This window comes from Oculina patagonica, chromosome 9, assembly GCF_052425735.1.
Source record: "Oculina patagonica isolate OP01 chromosome 9, crgOcupat, whole genome shotgun sequence".
Lineage (NCBI taxonomy): Eukaryota > Metazoa > Cnidaria > Anthozoa > Scleractinia > Oculinidae > Oculina > Oculina patagonica.
The window spans coordinates 27896111-27915278 of record NC_135766.1 but is presented as its reverse complement, the minus strand read 5'-3'; the positions used below and the strand labels follow the sequence as shown (position 1 = coordinate 27915278).

At 40.1% G+C, this 19168-nt stretch overlaps 1 protein-coding gene and 1 pseudogene across 3 annotated transcripts; both read right to left on the bottom strand.

The window, feature by feature from the left end:
* Positions 1-95: 95 nt before the first annotated feature.
* LOC144664614 (uncharacterized) lies at positions 96-12295 on the bottom strand (annotated as a pseudogene). Its single transcript, XR_013572836.1, has 10 exons — positions 12159-12295; positions 11390-11563; positions 10656-10877; positions 10104-10325; positions 9194-9445; positions 6842-8541; positions 6089-6322; positions 4281-5763; positions 3151-3489; positions 96-2235 (listed from the first exon to the last, which is right to left on the bottom strand). The product of XR_013572836.1 is annotated as an uncharacterized LOC144664614 (transcript).
* On the bottom strand, positions 12159-16432 carry LOC144664800 (uncharacterized). 2 transcript variants are annotated; one of them, XM_078526018.1, is made up of 3 exons: positions 16156-16293; positions 15590-16069; positions 12159-14779 (listed from the first exon to the last, which is right to left on the bottom strand). In XM_078526018.1, exons 2-3 carry the CDS (start codon positions 16062-16064, stop codon positions 14472-14474), a joined length of 783 nt encoding a protein of 260 aa, XP_078382144.1. In that variant the 5' UTR covers positions 16065-16069; positions 16156-16293; the 3' UTR covers positions 12159-14471. The 2 variants fall into 2 exon arrangements, with proteins under 2 accessions (XP_078382144.1, XP_078382145.1); XM_078526019.1 differs by having other exon boundaries at positions 14321-14779; positions 15590-16098; positions 16154-16432.
* Positions 16433-19168: the final 2736 nt, after the last annotated feature.

The following is a 19168-nucleotide window of genomic DNA, read 5'->3' as shown; positions in this document are numbered from 1 at the left end:
CAAAGAACATCTGAACAAAATCTGAACAAGTTAAAACTAACATACACAGTCGTGCTAGAATAAAAGAACAAGCATAACTGAATGTGCAATTTTTTCAAATTATAAATTAATATTCACAGTCAGTGACAGTTAAAACTCTACTCTTTGTAATAAATTAACCTGAGGTTGTTTATAGCAAAAGGTAGCGTTGAAAGACTAAACGAGAAGTTTTGGCATAAAAGGGGCGTGGCCTGACCTGGCCGTTCCCCCACTTAGTAGCCAATCGACAAAAGCAGCTGTCAAGATTCAGGAAATAATTGGTCAGATAAAATATTCCCGTTCTAAACTACTGCAAGCAAATACTGAAATACGGTGAAATGTACAGTGCGGGCGAATTTTCTTTTATTTAATAAAAACAGGCCATCATCTGTAATGAAATTCAAATGACTGAAGACAACTAAGCAAAATTTCTTAACTGTTTTACAAAAGATTCATAATCTAAACAGAATATCCTTCACCCTGTTGAAAGAAGGTGTTACATACCATATAGACGAGAGACTGATATTGGTGACGCAGTAAAGCTCATTGTCACACATGCGCAGTCCCGAGTGTAAGGCACTACCTCTTTGGCACCTCTGTTTTTAGAGCAGTTTTCACTTGAGAGTCGAAAGTAAATTGCGTTTGCTTTGGTTTTGCATTGCTTTTTGTGATTGGCTTAAAAATCTCGCGCCACTTTCTCAGCCAATCAGGAGTAAAACCAAAACCAATCGTGACTCGCTTGCGCACGTTTTCCCGCGCTTCGTGCCAGATACATGTACCGTATTTTCTCAATTAAACGCCGGACCCCGATTAAACGCCGGCCTCGTATAAACGCCGGGTCAAAAGTGCTAGGTTTTAAATGAACGCCGGGGGCGTTTGTTCGAGGTCCCGGCGTTTATTTGAGGTCAAGCTAACAAGTAAATATATTCTGTTTGTCACAAATTTTGATTGCAACATAAACTATTCAATCCGTTATAATGTACCTTTGGGTAACAATCACCTTTGGATACAACGAGGGGCAGAACGAGGAGAAAAATCGTCCCGCCTTGACAAACTGCCCCTTGGTCTTGAAGATCGGTAACAATAAATCAATCTGAAAAATTGGCAGAAAATTGCAGTGCGTGAATAAACGCCGGGCCCCGATTAAACGCCGGCTTCAAATAAACGCCGGGTTCACTAAGCCAAGTTTGAAATAAACGCCGGGAGCGTTTTATTGAGAAAATACGGTAATTGCTTCGAGTTTTGATTGGTTCACTGGATTGTCTGTGTCCTTTATGATTGGCCAGAGTAACGGTTTTGGTTTTACGACACTTAATTGAAAAATGCTCTATTCGACCGCTTTAAACTTTATCTCTATTGTTTTGTTAGGCTATGCTTGCTATAGGGATACTGTTAAGACCTGTTATCTTTAGTTTTAAGAAGCAATGAGGTAACTCGCTCTGAGAGGCCGTGGGCCTGTCGTGTGTTGGTAGCAATTCTTTTTGTTAACGTGACAACTCCGCCCCCTTTTACCAACCCTAAAAAATTATAACGCTGACACAAGCGCGTACGGGCCAACATGTAATGAAATCTAATTAGTGGCTATTTTGAGACAGTTACACGTTTTTGCGCACTTGAAATATTACCCAAAATTGTAATAAAAATATATTTTATGTCCCTCCCCTACACCCTCAAAGAACGAAAAACATTCGCACAAGTCGTCCCTTCATCACTGCTAATTGAATACATGTTAGTCGAGGGAAAAATAACCGTTTTGGGCAAATCGAAGAGCTCATGATTCTTATTTTTCATTTCTGACTAAACTAACTTTTCAAGTTCTCTTGTCAGTCTACCTACAAGATTGCTTCAGGTTGCTTACGTAAAATCACTAAATCGAGGCCGAAAACGGTATTTTCCCCTTAGGCTTTAAGGTTGAGACGTCTTAACGTTTTTCAGCTTTAAAAAACGTAATTAAGTATTCAGGATAACACTGGTCATCGTGGAATACCACAAACACAGTCGGATCGTCTGTTGAGTCCACAACTGAATCATAAAGATCGTGCTTGTCTGAATCTATGGGTGGTGGCGTCTTCATCCCCTTTTCACCAAGTGCAAATTTACCAACAAGAACTTTGGCAAGATACATGCAGTATTCTCCTTTGGCATTTGGCGGCTTCGAGAACGCAAAAGAGTAAGAGGACTCGGATGCAAAATAGACACCATCTCCATAACTCGCGCCTGTGGGACAGAAAGGTGTGCAAAAATTGGACTTAAAATGTGAAAAAATCATTAAAGAAAAATAAATCGGTCGCGAGAGCTCTTCTGGGAGAATATATCGGCCCGAGGTTTTGAGAGCACGGACCAAGCGCAGCGAGTTCCGGACAGAAAGACCGAGGGCCGATATTCGCCCAGCACAGTCCCGAGCAAGCTTTGTCAATAACAGATTTATTACACGACTGAAAAAAGTGGAAAGGATTAAAAAACGGGATTCTGCCCGAGGACTCACCGGGTTTTTCGGTCAGAAAAGAATTCCCTTACTTTGTTTTACAAACCAATAAAAAGTACGAGAGGATTTTTCATGCAAGTCAAGGTTAATTTTTTGCTTTCTTTTGTAATCTGTTGCAATGCATGAATTCCCTTGGAATCCTTCGTGACAATACCTGGTATTGGAAAATATTGGAGTGGGAATGGAGCAACGTGAGTAGTTGACTTAAGTTTTTGTCCCTCTGGCTATTTTAGTCGTGTAATAAATAATTAAATTGCTCATTATGCAAGTAAAATAATAAAATTGGACTGGAATAGGGGATAACAGGACAGAATGAAATAGAAGACAGCATATGGAAGCTTTGTTACGAAACTGTGGTGTACGACGTTGCCCCCAAGTAAAAACCACTCTACATGCATGTTCTCGAATATCAGTCTGGTAACTTAGTAAGGTGTTACATCCGCATTTGAAATTAAGAACGTTTATTCCACCACCTCGATGTCGAGCTGGGTATGAAGATCCCTTCGGGGAACATATTTAACTTTATTGTATTGTATTATTTTGAATTGTATTGTATTGTATTGTATTGTATTCTATAATCTTTCAGTCACGTCATTAATTTTACAAGAAACATGCCTCTTTCACTCAAATATGATTTGTGCACTTACCGTTTCTTCCACAGAAGCTTCGATTAAATCCTTGCGCGTTTATGTTTGTCACGTTATGGTATCCTGTTCCGTGGAAGAGGTTCCACTCATTTCTGTGGTTTCCGTTTTTCTCGTCCATGCTTTGCCTTTTCGTCACATAGGATCGGTACATTGACGGGTTCTGGACTCTCTGGATACTTGTAATGGACACCTCACGATCGCGAGAGATAGATTGCATGAATTTGTCTTGAACACGTTGGTACTCGGGCGAATCGATCTCAAGGCGGACTAAGTGAACCCTCTCTTTCCTCCCTTTGGCATCCTGGGGGTGGTAGTCCCATTCTTGTGGCAATGGTACAACTAAGTTTAAGAAAACACAAAAATAATCGATGACTAAAGGCTTCAGAACGTCATAACCATCGATTGTTACAAGCGACTGCCAGTGTCAAAAAGTAAGTGTAAAACCGTGTATTTGAGCCACCAACGGGCCACCAAATCTGGTTGTTACAAAAAGGTCAATGACTTACTGAACTTTTCTTGGGGCGAAACGAAATAACTAACGATCTGGTGGAAACGTTGGGTCCTACTCTACCTAATATATTCACTAAAAGGTCGGCAAAAAGCGATACTACAAGCTTGTACGCTTTGTGCCAGTTGTTTGGAAAATTCGTCCTTTAATATTTGTCATCATATCATGTGCGCACAAGACGCAAGACGAACAACACTCCTGCGTCAAGCCTCAAAGGAATCCCATAGGGGGTATGGTGGCCCAACAGTTACTGAGCTGGACTCTAGACTGGGTAATTCAGGTATGAGCCCTGGCCGGGGTCACTGCCTTGTGTTCTTGGGGAAGATATTCTACTTTCACAGTGCCTCTCTCCACCCAGGTGTATAAATTAGTACCGCCGAATTAAATACTGGACTAGCATTCAATCCGGGAACGGAGAATACTTATATTTGCTCAGTGGTAATTGAAAAATGCCTAGATAAGCTCCGACAAGGTGGGACACTTTGGTCCGACGTTATATCGGTCCCTGTGACATACGACGCCTCGTGCAAATCCCAGTTTTGCTTTCCAACTCTCAATTGGTTTATCACGGTTTTAACATATGACGTCATCACTAAAAAGTTTATGCAAGAAAACCACTTACCTTCTTTTCGAAAGATGGACTTCTTTGCACCGGTTTTCAAGAACGTGACTTTTTCGAGATCAAAAATAATTTCTGCCTGCATTTTCTTATGCATGAAGGAAACGGAAGGCTTTTTGGACTGAAATGCTGTTTCGATGTCATAATTGGCTATCATCTCAAATGCTTCTTGTTTTCCAGTCACACTCAAGTAGCACCACTGAACAGTTCCAGCCGTCATTTCTGCACGGTCCATTTTATGTTCTTCCTTTAGTTGATTCTTAAGAACTTCCGATACTTCAGTGTGAATTGTAGTCACGTCAATAGGGAAGCCTTTCAGTGTAATGGTTCCCGGCTTGGAAAAATCTAGACCGACGTCTTCCTTGCGTGCTTTTTGTCTCAGGTCTCTTTTGCAGCGCTTTGGTAGACGAGAAATCACGTCATCTGTAACTTCAGTGGAGTGGCATTCTTTAATTACTCCGTTTTTCAGTGCTTCTATGGCTTTCTCAACATCCTCTTGCTGGCCATACACGGTCACTCTATGCTGATAGCACATTAACGGAAGAGTCACACCAACTGCCTCTTCTTCGTCGTCTTCCTCTTCGGTAAAACCAGAAACTTGATCGAGTTCCATTTTTATCTGTTTCAGTTTGCTAGCGAAAGCACCAATCACCGAATCTTCTAAAACAACAACTCTTACTTCTCGAACCGCGCTCGAGTAATTCACAGTATCAAAAAACGTGCAAATTGCCCCCAAGACCACCTCAGCTGAATCCCGAGGACTCAATCGTAATCCACCGCTACCAATAGCTGGAATAGAAACCGATTCCATATTCATGGAGTGAACTTCTGTAAGGGCTGCATGAACACATTTTCGGAGATGTTGCTTGTTTGCAGATCCTACAACCATATGAATGATACATTTTGCTGCCAGGTCCCCTGCAGAAGTTGTCACAACAGACCCTGGAGGGAGAGGGCTGTTTGTTGTCAGCTCGTCTTGTACAGCACTACCACTTGCATGGCCAATGGCAGCACTGAGTTTTCCATTTTGCATTTTAAGATCTTCGCGAAGTACACTGACGATACCATCTGAACATTCCTTGGTGATGTCACCTTTTACGACCTTCACTGTAAGATCACCGATGCGAACTTCTGTGCAGCTCGGTCCTGGCAAAACAGGCGTTTCCTTTCGTCTACGATTTGCCTGCTCAGTCAGTGATCTGCGGGAGACAGGGGATCTACGTTGATGTTCTTCCTTTGAATTTCCAAATATCTCTTGAAAGGTGGAGATCCCTTCTTGGTCTTCACTATGTACAATGAATCTAAATTCTTCTATGGATGAATTTGGACTCCTTCTACAATAACTTAAAGCTTCATCTACCATGACCTCCACCGCGACATCGTGAGGGAAGTTAAGATTGCCCGTACCAATGAGTGGTAAAGCAATTGAACCCGACCCTAGTTGGGAAGCTTCGTCAAAACATTTCAAAAGCAAAGTCTGAAGAACCTGTCGAGCAAAGTGAAAAGAGTGGAAATACTTACATGTATTATAAACACAACTGATAACCCGGACTCAAATACAGTAGTTGGAAGTTGATCTGATAGCCCTTTCCAAAAAATTCAAAAGTGAAGCGAGTCTAAAAAAAGAGCATCACTGGGATCTGTAGGGTATGGGGAGAGCACCAGGATTATCTTCCGCTATATTGGAACATTAATACTTGCTGGAGGTTTCGTAGTATCCCATCAAGTACTGACGACTGATGCAAGCTGTGATGTGAAAAAACTAAAGAACCACAACAATTGTCATTTCATCCAAGACATGCATATCTCACCTGTTTAGCGTCACCTTTCCCATCATCTCACGGGCAGCACACACAGAAAACCACGTGGTTACAAGGTAGATTTCCGGAGATTGTGTGAACAACCTCTCCCTGGCTCAAATAATTATTTGTCGCATTGATTAGTGCGTCTTGTAACTTCGGACCGGCCGCCTGGCTCATTGCTCGTGCTACCGCACCAATAGACAAATTAATGTTTGATCCAACTGAACACACCAAAATGTCAGCCTGTTTTAAAACAAAACATGCCAAACACAATTGTTTAGAGATCATGTTCAAAAAACGTGCATTATAACTCAGACTGGCCACGATGTACTGTCATTTGTCAATACCTAGGCCTTATAATTGGAATAATTCGATCATAATTGGTTTTAATTTGTTAAGCGTTATTGGATCGAAATAGAAATAGCGCTAAATAGATAACATATTATTGTCATCTACTCAGACAGCAGTAATAACCACGCCAATGCCAAATAGAGAATGTTCTACAGGGGACAATTGGCTGCATCTCCATAAAACGTACACTCGTGTCTTGTGGCGAGGTAGCTATGTATTAGCCCATATCTTAATTTTCACCTTTTAGGATCAGAGTACATTTTATGATTCGTTTGTCATGGCAATGGGCTTATCTAAACAAGTTTTATATAAAGAGAACTTTGTCCCTGGAGCGCCACAGTGGTCTCCTATCTCACTTTGAGTTCGTTTTAAAGAAAAACGTTGTAGTAAAGTGGTAAACGTACAACCTACCTCCTCTTCCTCTATATTCCCAATCTTCCAGATGATCTTCTTCTTTCTTCCCTCTGGCGTCTCAATCACTATGGTGTCATCATCGTCATCAAAGTCCTCTTCCTCGACGCTACTGGACCTTGATTCTTCATCACTATCGTCTTCTTGATTTTTTACTTCGCCGGCTATCTCGATAACACACCTGTGTTCCCTCTCCACAGTCCCGATTAATTTGCCTTCGTCTTTTGCCAGGAAACTTCGCATTCCTGGCAAGGTAACGCTCACACTTCCCTCTTTTATGGCGTCTTGCAGGGCATTTAACTTCTCCGTGACCATCTTCACTCCTTCAACTGTCCCGGTGAAGAGAAAATCTCCATTTTCATCGTGTGTAATCTTGACTGAATACGTGGAGAGATTTTCCTCAAGATTCTTAATTTCCTCATTGTAATACTCGTGAAAATATCTTTGAGTTACTGGCGAATCAAATCTGAATTCTCCTTCCTTGGCTTTCTTTTCGTTTAGAAATTTTCTCATTTCCTTGACGGCTTCGTCAACATCTTTTTTAAGTCCAATAACATGGAACTCCATCAATCTTCTTTGGCAACGAATCTTTAAACGCTTTTCATAATCACGACAAAGCTGCGTCCATTCATCTGATAGTAGCAAGTCGTTATCGCTGTCTTTAACATGAATTTTGCCGGTGACTAGTACCGTTTCAGCTAGTTTGCGTCCTTTTACGGTGTCAGAGAGAGTTCGACCTAAAAAGAGAACTCTGTTGTTTTTCTCATCAACATTGAAGCCACACTTTATATTGGCATCTTTAAGTTCGTCATTCAATTTACGTTTTCCGACCTTCGTCTTTAAGATTGTTATGATTTCAACTGGAGGATTTGGCAATGAATTTTGCTCTATCTCTTCTACTCGTTTGTCAAGATAGGACACAGCAGAAGACATCTGGCCTTCGGGCGTCTTGATAAAAATGCTTTTTTGGCTTAATTCTATGCTAGCTTGGACATCTTGATGAACATCATTCCTTAAGACATCCTGAATGTCTACGATCTGCAGAAGTCGAAGAATCTCGTTTGGTCTGTTTGTCAAGGTTTTGTGTTCAAGAGTTTTCTCAAGCTCTGTCTGCTTAATTTCTTTCAGTCGATTCGAAAGTTTCTTTTCAAACCCTGGCAATTCCTTTTTTTGACAGATTAATTTTAGCTCCTTTAGTTCTTCAAACTTTTTCACTTGCGCAGAATAATTAGGTAACAATAGTTCAATTTGGGGCAGCTGATTTATCACCTCTTCCCAGATTTCCTTTTCAACTGGGATTTCTTTCACGGTGAAGCGATCCAGAACGTCTTTTATTATCTTGCGACAGCGTTTCTCCCAATCGTCTTCGTCAAACTCGTCATCTAGTTTTTGGCCCTTAGAATTGTACTTGACGAGTACATAGCCATCTCTGTTGGTCCAATTAATATGGGCACGTTCATTAAAGAGTCGCTCCATCAGCTCTAGCCCTTGATTGCACTTGTCCATCACAAATTCGATGATATCCACGTCTACATCCATGCGAAAATATGGTTGTTCAGACACTGGAATCTCACTTGTAGAATAACGAGACGTTTTGGAGTCAGCTGGCTCTACTAGGCCCATGAAAGGATAATATTTCTCCACGTGCAATAAGGTGTCAGCATCCAGGAAGTGATCTTTCTCAACAACTTTCTTCACGCCTGTAAGGGAAACGAAAAGCGTTTCATTGAAAGAGGTTTCATGTATAAACAACGAAAACGATGATATACTTACTTATTTAATAACTTCAGTTATTATGTGAAGTGTTGCCTAAAGAAAAAGTAATGCTTGAGACTCTGAGGCATCTTTAATCCTTAAAGGCGTGCTTCATAGCTTACGCGCTTAAGATTTACAATATACAAGAGTGACAATACTTCGTTAAATTTTTTTAAAAACATTGAGGACGCTAACTACATTTGTAAATAAGTTAAACACAGGACTATCAGTAGGTTTGTATCTGTGATTGTCCGTTTGAGGGTCATTGGTTGCAAGATTTCCACTGTGTTAAGTATGTCAACAGTGACGAATTTTTGCACACGTCTTACAACCAATAAGATCACGTTGAAATTGATAGATCAGTCTTAAAGAGCCTGATTTACAGCACCATCGACTGACAAACGCGTATCATTTGACTTTGAAGATGTCTTCCACTCCCGTTGTCAAAACGTCAGCCACCAACAAAAGTCCTTTTCAGAACTACTCTTACCACGAAGATCACACTATGTTGAAAGAAATCACCCTTCATAAGCTATCTAACCAGTACATAAATTTACGTTTATACACCTACATTTATTCAATGTTCAACTCACGTACTTCTTTCAGTTTTGAAATACACGATGGCTCTTTTTTCCGTCATTCTCTGAGCTTTCACTTCTTTTGTGTTAGTTACAAATTTCTCCACTACACCAAACTTGTCAAAGTACTTTTCAACCTCCTCTTGTGAGGTATTTTCGGGGATTCCACTGACAAATATGCTCTTGCAGACTGGTGCTCTTTCAATCAGTACGTTTACTCTATCAAGTGTATTTTTGGGATTTGCAGCCTTTTCGCGAATCTCATCAAAATCTAAAAAAAAAAAAAAAACAACAACATCTAAGAAACCGATCACTTTGATTCACTTCAGCTTACATTGGAAACCAGGCCAGATAACTAGGTTCAAATTTAAACTCCCCGCATATCGAACTGCTGACCATTCCGACCGGTGTGTCATAGGTTCGACCCATATCGAAGTTATTTTCCCGAGTAGTCTTTGTCACACTACCATAGTTAGTAGAGATCTTCCTGTACTAACTATGCAAAGTGTCATAAAACTTTTGTTGACAACTATAATATTCACATTAGTCGTAAGAACTGGCTGGCCAGACTGGTATATTCGAGAACAGAACTCCGTTGGTATTCAGATTTGTCCAGCCAAATTCAGTAAATTATACACTGTTGTGGTGGATTTGTGCGAACATCTCATGAAACGGGTCCATTTCTCATTCAATACCACTGGACCGGCCAGCCAGTCTTGACTTAGAAGGCCTGGACTTTTTTTTTAAGTTAGCAGACCTGCACTTATGGTAAACGCCCTTTGTTTTGGTCTTCTCTAATCTCCAACCTGGCCTTTTTCGGTGGCTTGTCGAGTCAGCATGAACGTTTAATCACATTTGTTATGAAGTTAAACCATCAATTTTTAGAGCGCATACTTGTGATTGACAGTTAAACAGTACCACAAGTTTACCTGCAATCTTTTCGGTATCCAACGTTACAATAGCTCTTCCATTTGGTTTAAACATCAACACGTGCTTGACGTCATAACCGCTAATCCTCCCAATGAAATTCAGCACACCATCTTTAGTTGTTTTGTAGTGTAAACCCAAAACGTACAACTTGTTCCACTCGTACTTGACGCCCTTCAGTGTAAATCCATGGTCTGATTGGTGGTAAGTAGCTGTATTGAAAGCTAAGATGACAAACAAAGAGCTGTAACTAGCAAGAGGCCTCGTCTAGATTTTAACCCAAAATTAAAAACAAATCTTTTTTTAGGAAAATAATCCCCATTTGAACGAGATTGTTTTATTCGAAAGAAATATGTGATAAAAAATGCTACAAATAGATTTTCAGAGCTTTTACATTTCAAAAAGTGCTGAGGTGCATTCCCCAAACCCCTTTAGTGGCTCGAGCTCGTGCTTTCGACGATCGCAGATTTTGCCTCGTCTATGCCGAAAGTCTGGCTAAGACCCTTGAAAATTTTGTCTTCTTCACGTCCGAGAAGAGCACGACAAAAACGTACCACCTCTTCCTCGAAGCGTTCTCGGTCCATTATCAAATCCCCTTCCTCTTTGGCCTCTACCAGTCCTTCCGCGACCTTCCACGTACAGTGATTTCTCAGGACCCCTGCCGCGCGAAACAGATGGATTTGATGACCCTCTACCACGTCCTCTTCCACGTGACCATCCAGGTCTTGAATTATGATGGCCTCTTCCTCCCCGCCGGCTTTGATCTTTGACAGGGTCTAATATAATGACAAAAATAAATAAAGCATGTTCTCCCAGAAATATTTTTTTTTTGGCAGTGCATCTCAGCCGGAGACTACACGCCGGCTTGCAGTTTTCTTCCTTTGGACGTTACTTTCTTGACTTATGTTTTTAACTGTTTGCTGTAAAAAAAAGTTGACATCCGTACAGTCAGTGATTTGCAAGATCTATCTTTATCTCAGAATGTAATTCCACGACGCCAGTTATGTTCATTACTAGCGTGTTTGTTAACTGTAAGTGAGTCCAGATGAAATCAATACATGTAAAGCTGCTAAGCAGAAGCAGAAATTTTAATACACGCGTAGCTCGAGGTGATCGCATGCTTTCCATGTTCTTTTATTACAAACTGCCAACCTATCGCAATCGCAATTAAAATGTACAGATATAATTTTATATAACCATTATTTCAAATAACAATTATTCCATAAAAGAAATAACGGTAAAACGTTTGAGGAACCTTTAGGAGGCCTTTAAGAAACGAGACCCTCACCATATTTTCGTGCTTTAGTCTCCTGACATCGTACCGGTACTGTCTGCCAATCGGCTTCTGCAGTACTAGCTTGCAACAACGGGTTATCATGGCAATGGGTGTCACCCAAGGAAGCATCAGCCTCTCGATTTTCATCCGCTTCCTTTGCAGAAGAGCTTTTGGCTTTTTTGTTTTCTGAGAAATAAAAACGAAGTGTTAAATTTCAGCTGAAAATGTCGAAAAAACTTGTACCAGTTTTAACAAAAAGCAATACTTTACTGGCCCTTTATTGTTCATCACGTTCAAATCAAAACAACAGATTTTGAGTTGCTGAGTTGCTTCAAGTTGAAAGTAAAGTCTACAGTTTTTTGTAGTCTGTTCAAAACATCTCTCGTACCCACATATTTGAGTTTATTATGACGTGAAGAAACATATTGGGCAAGCTTTTACTTATTTCATATGCACTTCAACCCAAGCATCAATCGTGAATTGTACTCGAGATCGTGCGATTTCCTATAAACAAGCGTGACATATTTGCTAGTACTCACTTAGTCCGGGAAAGGTAGGGCCATGATTATGAGGGCATTCTTAAAACTACTCACTTCAATTTCAGTAACATTCAGTTATTACAGTTCAACAAAAACCGCCATCGCCCGATTTAGATTGTAATACCAATAATTCTGATAATTACAAAATTCATTAACAGCAATTTAGTAGCCGCGCTTTGTTCTTGTTAAACACAAGATGGCAGAAGGACGACGATCGATCGTAATTTTTTTTAATCCCTTACCTGCCATATTTAACTTGTTTAAATAAGCTACAGCTAAAGATTCCCCATTGATAAAGTGGTATAACCTTCGGAAGACGATTTCACTTCACCTAAAACTGAATATTATAAAAATGCACACTTGAACACACGAGGACACGATTTCCTTTATTTTCAAATTATTATTATCGCAAATAAAACGACATTTAAGTGTACGCAATTGTATAACTTTTCCTCATATGCCATTCATTCTCGAAGCTATAAAAAGATTATTGACCAGTCGATTAAAAGGACGCGAAGTGACACACTTCGATCGATACTGAGTTTTTATATCATATCTACAAATTTATAAACACACGATTTGATTTCACCTGAATTATACGTCTTCATGATCATCAGAGTCGCTACCTATTCTGTTTGTAGACTCGATAAAGGAGCTGCTTATGGTATGCCAAATGTGTTATCAATTTCAATTCCTAACTAGCACTACTCGCCCGTACTTTGCAACTACTAACTGAGATGTCTTATATCCTATGCAATACAAATAACACCAGTCTAAGAAATCTACTGTCGTCTACTGACATTATTATATCGTTACCTTCTGAGCTTCAGATTTTTAATCTTACTGTTAGTGCCACACTGCTTTTAACGAGAACGTTCTTCGTAAGCACGGAATATAACAAACAACTCGATAACAACAATTCGGGAATTATCCCTTAACACGTCCCTTATATACTTATTTTCACTTTCGATCGATATAAACTGCGTTGAACGAAATATGTTTTAATAAGCACATTTTGGCTCATTTTGCTTGTTAAAAATGAAGCGAATCGAAGTTAACAACCACAATTTCTTTCAAAAATCTGAGACACTGAAAATTTAATCAACGCCAACCCAAACTAATAAGAATCTAGAATAAGAATATGTACCTTTTAGCGAAGATGATATTATACATCGACTGTTTAATCCTGCATGCCTACCTCGATTGTCCAGAGGAAGCCGTCTTTTATTTTTTTACCGAACACCTTTGATTTCTAGCTACAAAAAATCTTTATCTGGTAATACCAGAGGGATCGAAGGAGAAATAATCAAAGTATCAACTGGGTTCCAAATATTCGCTGCACTGGATGTCCATATTCGCTGCACTGGATGATTCCGAGAAGTGCTGAGTACTTCCGTCTTGATTCCCGGAATTGGCGTCAAACTGAGGCTGAGAGGCTGTCACGATAAGCTACGATAACAAAACAAAATGTAACGCAATATATGGCACCAAGCGTAAAACCGTAACACAGCATGGCAAAAAGGTGTTATGAGCAGTGATCAAATTAATTAATTAATTTATTAGTTAGCGGCTTAATCGAGGTTCGCGAACAAGAAACCATAAATCCCAGATGACCAGTTCCTGATACCGTATTCATGATTTCTCCTTCCATTGGTAAGAAAACATCAAGATACCCGTCTAGACCCCGGCCATAAGTTTTTTGCTTTAAATATTTAATTGTGTTTAAATAAAGGTATATCGTACGTATCATCGTGAAGACATGTCGAATTCAAACATGCTTATATTTAGTACAGTTCGGTACAGTGCAAGCACGCCGCATTTTTTTATTGTTTCAAGGGCCTCGACAGACTAGACAGCTATTTGTCAAAAAAGTTGTTGCTAGCTAAAATACCAGTGTTTATAAACAAGGAATCGTTAACAGTAAACTGCAACAAAAAGTTATCGACAACCACTTTAGTTGTCGATAATAAGCATTTATTGATATCTACCGGTTTTTCTGGTATATGAGACAGTTGTCAACGACGTCTAAGTCATCATCCGTGTTTGTTGCCAGCAGACGCAAGAATCAGGGTCTACTGAACACGACAACTTTGGCCTTTATTGTATGGGAATGCTCTTTCGAGCACTTTAATATAGCGGTCGACTCCTTTTGGCCGTTAACAACTAACCATCTTGTCTCTCGAAGCCATCAATTAGACTGGTCGGTACGAGAATCAAAGCGAATATTTAAGTGTAACAAAGAAAAGATGCACGTTTTTATATGTAAGTGGGTAGGAGGGGAAGGGAGCTTTCTGGGTCTCCAGTGATCGGTAATATTAATTTCATCTTATTCGTCGCGTGCCCGTAAATTTACAAACACAAGACTAAATGTCCACAGCACAGTTGGAAAAGGTATATAAAAAAGTTGTTTGACCATCTAACTTATATTTTAATTCCTCTAACAGATTTGTTTCTTTACAAAAACAGGCTCAAACGCTAACAAACGTTCGAACTGAGATACGATCTTTGCAATTGCAATCCCAATTCTAGTTCAGTAAAAACATAACTAAAGCTTTTTACTTTTCAAACCCAAAAACTTCCATTTCATCGACCTTAAAGTTGTCATTTCCCGTTAAAAAGGTGGCAGCATTCTCACCAGTTGGACACTGGTACGAATTGTTCAGTTTCGCAGAACAATTGTTGGAATTGGGCGCATTATAAATTAAAAGATCGTAACTTCCAAATATTGGTCCAAAGCCATTGTCGAAGTGGATAGCAGTTTCTTCCCTTCCAGCTATCAGAGGTATCTTTGTTGGTGGCCGTCCGCTTGGGTTAACGAGGCTGAACATGAATGAATCTGTGGCTTTTCTGTAACCTGGAGAAGCTAATCAAAATATAAATATCAAATCAATTTTTAAATGCTCAGTAGGAACACATCGACTACATCGACTACAACGGTATGCCTCCCGGAAAAGTTATCTGAGATGCTATTTCCTCTCTGTCTCGTAGCCGTTACTTGTGTCGTCACACAACACTTCTCCTTGAGCTCACTTTTCTCTGGTGCGGGAGGGAACATAGCGTGACAAGCCCAGACAACGGCTGCAAAGAAGACTACTGTCACTATTGCATTCTCGAAGCAGTTTGTAAAACATTTAGGCTTCGAATGATAGAATAAAATTTCCTGAAAAAGGGCCCGGCGTATCCAATCGAACGTTCGGTAGTCGAACCCAATCGAACACCAATGGTTCGATTGGGTTCGGTAATCGAACATAATCGAACTCACAATAAAATTTGGTCAATCGAACGAAATCGAACGTTCGATTACCGAACAGTCGACAATCGAACGAAATCGAACGTTCGATTAACAAACAGTCGAAAATCGTACTCAAACGAACGTTCGATTACCAAACTCCTGTTTGTTTATACTGTATTGTGGACATTTTGTAACCCCTTATTAACCTGCGTGAGTTACTCCTGGAATTCCAAACAAAATCGAAGGAGATTTAGTTCGATTGTGTTCGAATATGTTCGACTGATTGGTTCGAAAATCGAACTCACAACAAAATAAATGTTCGATTTTGTTCGATTACCGAACCTAATCGAACGATTGGTGTTCGATTGGGTTCGAGTGATTTTTTTGGTTCGATTTTGTTCGATTGGATACGCCGGGAAAAGGGGTAGCGGAGATTCTTACCTGTGTGTTCCCACTGTAGCTCGGTATACCCTACAAATATGTAATTTCCACTCTTGACAACTGTCACCGTTGGACCCTTGTAGTTGCAACAGGAGTGAAAGTCGGCACAACCCCAGCCGTCGCGTGAAGCACGATATATCAAGCCAAAGAACAAATTGTCGCTTGTGTTTGTGAGCGCTCGGGTTTCCTTCAGCCAATTTATCAAGGTCTGGCGTTGATCGGATGACAGGATTACTGAATCCCTGAACGGCCTTGCTGTCAACTCATCAATTATTCCTTCAATTTGATAAAATTCAGCTTCAGCCAGCAGCTCCCTGCGGAAAATCTTGTCTTCCGGCACAATAAGCTGCCCAGTGCGAAGATAATTCAGGATATACCGGAAGTGAGCTCCGTTGCGATCGATGAAATATGACCCGTGACACCCGTCCTCGCTTGGCTTTGTGTCAAATCTTCCTGAGAACATGGCGTGTAACATCGAACCTGCCATCGGGAAATAAGATAACAGAGAACTGCATTTAGCTAAAATAAATATCAGTATATAAACACCAAATTCAAAATAAATGCACCTGTAGACTGGTCGAGAAAAGCTGGCCGCCGACATTGAGTTTCAACATTTTGGAGAAATGAACGTGTTCCAGCTTCTTTGCTACATCATCAAAAGCTTCCTTTTCTTTGCGAACTTTGATCGTCTCGCGCTTCAAAATGTCAAACGCTTCTTTGATGTAGTTGTTGGCTTCCTCCAGCGCTTCGTCGCTTAGCACGGGCAGAATGTTTTCTTCTTCCGAATTACGTGATGCAGACATATTCCTTGAACAAACATAAACTGTATTAAGAGAATGTCTCCTTTAGATCCACAAACTTAATTTGGCTCAGTAAATAGAATTCGCTCAAAATCCCTCCAGTAATTTCTTATTACAAGTAAGTAACAAATATGGAATTAGACTGGAGAAAAATTGTTTTCTTTATGAAATCTGGATGAAAACCTTTTACACCTTCTGGTGGCCTCGATGGCCATTGGCCGGATTGTGAAATTTGGTAAAGTCCAACCATTCGCTCTAATACAAATATTGCAGCTACATCGCTTAAATACCGATATTTGTAAACAACAAGCCTTGGCCTTTTAAACTGGATGAACCGCATTGAAAAACTTTGATTATCAAGAAAGAGACGAGGATCTAAAGTTTGGCTATTTTGGATGTTAAAGGCCAGCTCAAATTTTCCTTAACTTTATGTAGTAAAATATCAAAAGTGGCTCGTACTCACAAGTTAAACTGCATATCAGCGGCAAGCTCCATCCTTCCGCTCTGAGAATATGTAAAAATATTTGGCCGTTCTCTACTCCTTCGGTTGTTGACAAGGGGCGAAACAAGTGCTACTCGGCGGATTTCGCCATGTTGTCATCATAACAATTCGAACCAACTTCAGTACCAAAAAGACGAGAATTTTGTTAAATCACTAGTACATTTATCTCGCAGCGAAGGAAGAAATCACCTTGCAATCCGCTTTTATCTGAACGGAAATTATCACGTCGAGATAGTCCATTTTACAGCAACTTTTACAGCAACATATCGATCTTCTACTGTCAGCCATCTTGGTTTTAACATCCGCTGACCAGTTTAGTCGGTCAGTATAAAACACTGTGGACTGCGGACTGCGGACTGCGGACTGCGGACTGCGGACTACGGGCTGGGTATAAACACAAATGCGGACTCAAACTGCGGACTGGGTATAGAATACGGACTACGGTATAAAATGCGGACTGAGCATATAAAATACGTTTAAATGCAAACCACGGCTAGAAACAACGACTTTTTTTATCGACGGTTGTTGAAGGCGGCACGAAGAAAAGCACACAAACTGCTCGTCAAGATTCACAGCGAAATCAAAATTTATTTTTTCTTTCACGATAAATACAATTCCAGTGCCGTAGCAAGGAGAGGGGCCGGGGGGGTCGTGCCCCCCCCCCAGTTTTTTTCCCAAAAAGTAAAAACAGACCCGTATGAAATGTTGAAAATAAAATTTTATCTCCCAAAAGGTTTGAAACAATAACATTTGTACTTCTTTTCATTTTTTAACGTACGTAGGGTGAGGCACAACAATATTAAATAGCTAAAAAATAAACTAAACGAACTAAACTTTGGGAAGTTTTCAAAAAACGACCTGCCGATGAAGTCTACGTTTGTCTCTAAGGCAACTCAGACAGTTTGATAACTACGAACTCACTATGATGACTCTGAAAAGTGAAACATTTGCTGGTTTCAAGATACAGAGACAGTCGGTTTTCTATTTTGGAATTGACGTTGCAAGTGTTATACTCTCTTCAATGTGCATTGGTTTGCTGAGACAGTGTAGGAAGAAAATAATTTTGCGATTTGCGTAAATCACAAATAGCTCTTGGAGAACGCTGGAAATAGCATTTCCAAGCCTCTAGATTTTAAAATTTTCTGAGGGGGGGGGGGGTGCATTCCCCCACACCCCCTAGCGGCTCGCGCCTCCGGCGCTCGCGTCGCCCCCAGTTATTTTAGCCTTGCTACGGCACTGCATTCTCTCAAAAATGCTCTGCTCGGTATCTGTGAAAGAAGAGGCTTACCTTAATTAACGCTCTCATCGTTCTTGAAATTTGACTGGTTCGCCTTCAAAACATTCGTCCGTTCCACTGGATGTTTTCTGAGAAATATACGGTGAGATTCCGAGAATTTACTTGCGAGCTTTCCGCCGCCATATTGGATTTGCGACATATACAAGTGCTTGGTTTTCAAAAGAAGACGCAATGCTCAATCTGCACTCTTTCAACTTGAATTTTTTCTCTGCTTCTAGACAAATAACTACTTCGGATATCTATAGCGTCAATACGTGAGATAACTAAAAAAAATAAAAAATAAAAGAGAAGAAACCTTGAGGGAAATCACCAACGTGAAAAGCTACCTTTTACTGTCGAAAACGTATTGTCAGGTCGCTTAGCGCAAATGTTTGGAGAAATCGTTACATGGTTGATAAAAGCACCAAACTTTGCAGAATGATTCTTTAATGACTATTCAATAATTTTATCCGTGGCTCCACCTGAATTTTTTCTTGCAATTTGCAAAATTTGCTAAACGTTTTTTACCACGAACAAACTCTCAAGCACCGCTACCACGCCATTTTGAATTGATGCAATGACAGTTGGACAGAAGCAAATATTCCTCTACTCCGTAAGTAATTTGCAGTTCTATGCTTAAATGTTGTAAAAATATATATAAATTGAAGACATTGTTGAATGTTTCGCTAAAATTTCAATTTTTAGATGCAGTAATCTAAAATGTTTATTATGGTAATTATGCGCTTGTAGTTTGTGGCCGCCCAGGGAAGCGGAACATGCTTAAAGAAGCCTTGAAGAAACGAAATTACACAGAGGTCGCATAAGGTTTTGGTCAAGCTACGGCAGCTTCAATAATAAGAAAATACATTTTCAGCAACGAGGCATATAAATTTATGGATCGTTTCCAGAGAATAGTCAAGAAGCGTCGTTACCATCTAGCCTCAAAACCTTAATGTTCTTAATTTTCAATGGAGACGGTTTGAAAAAGAAAGATAAGCACG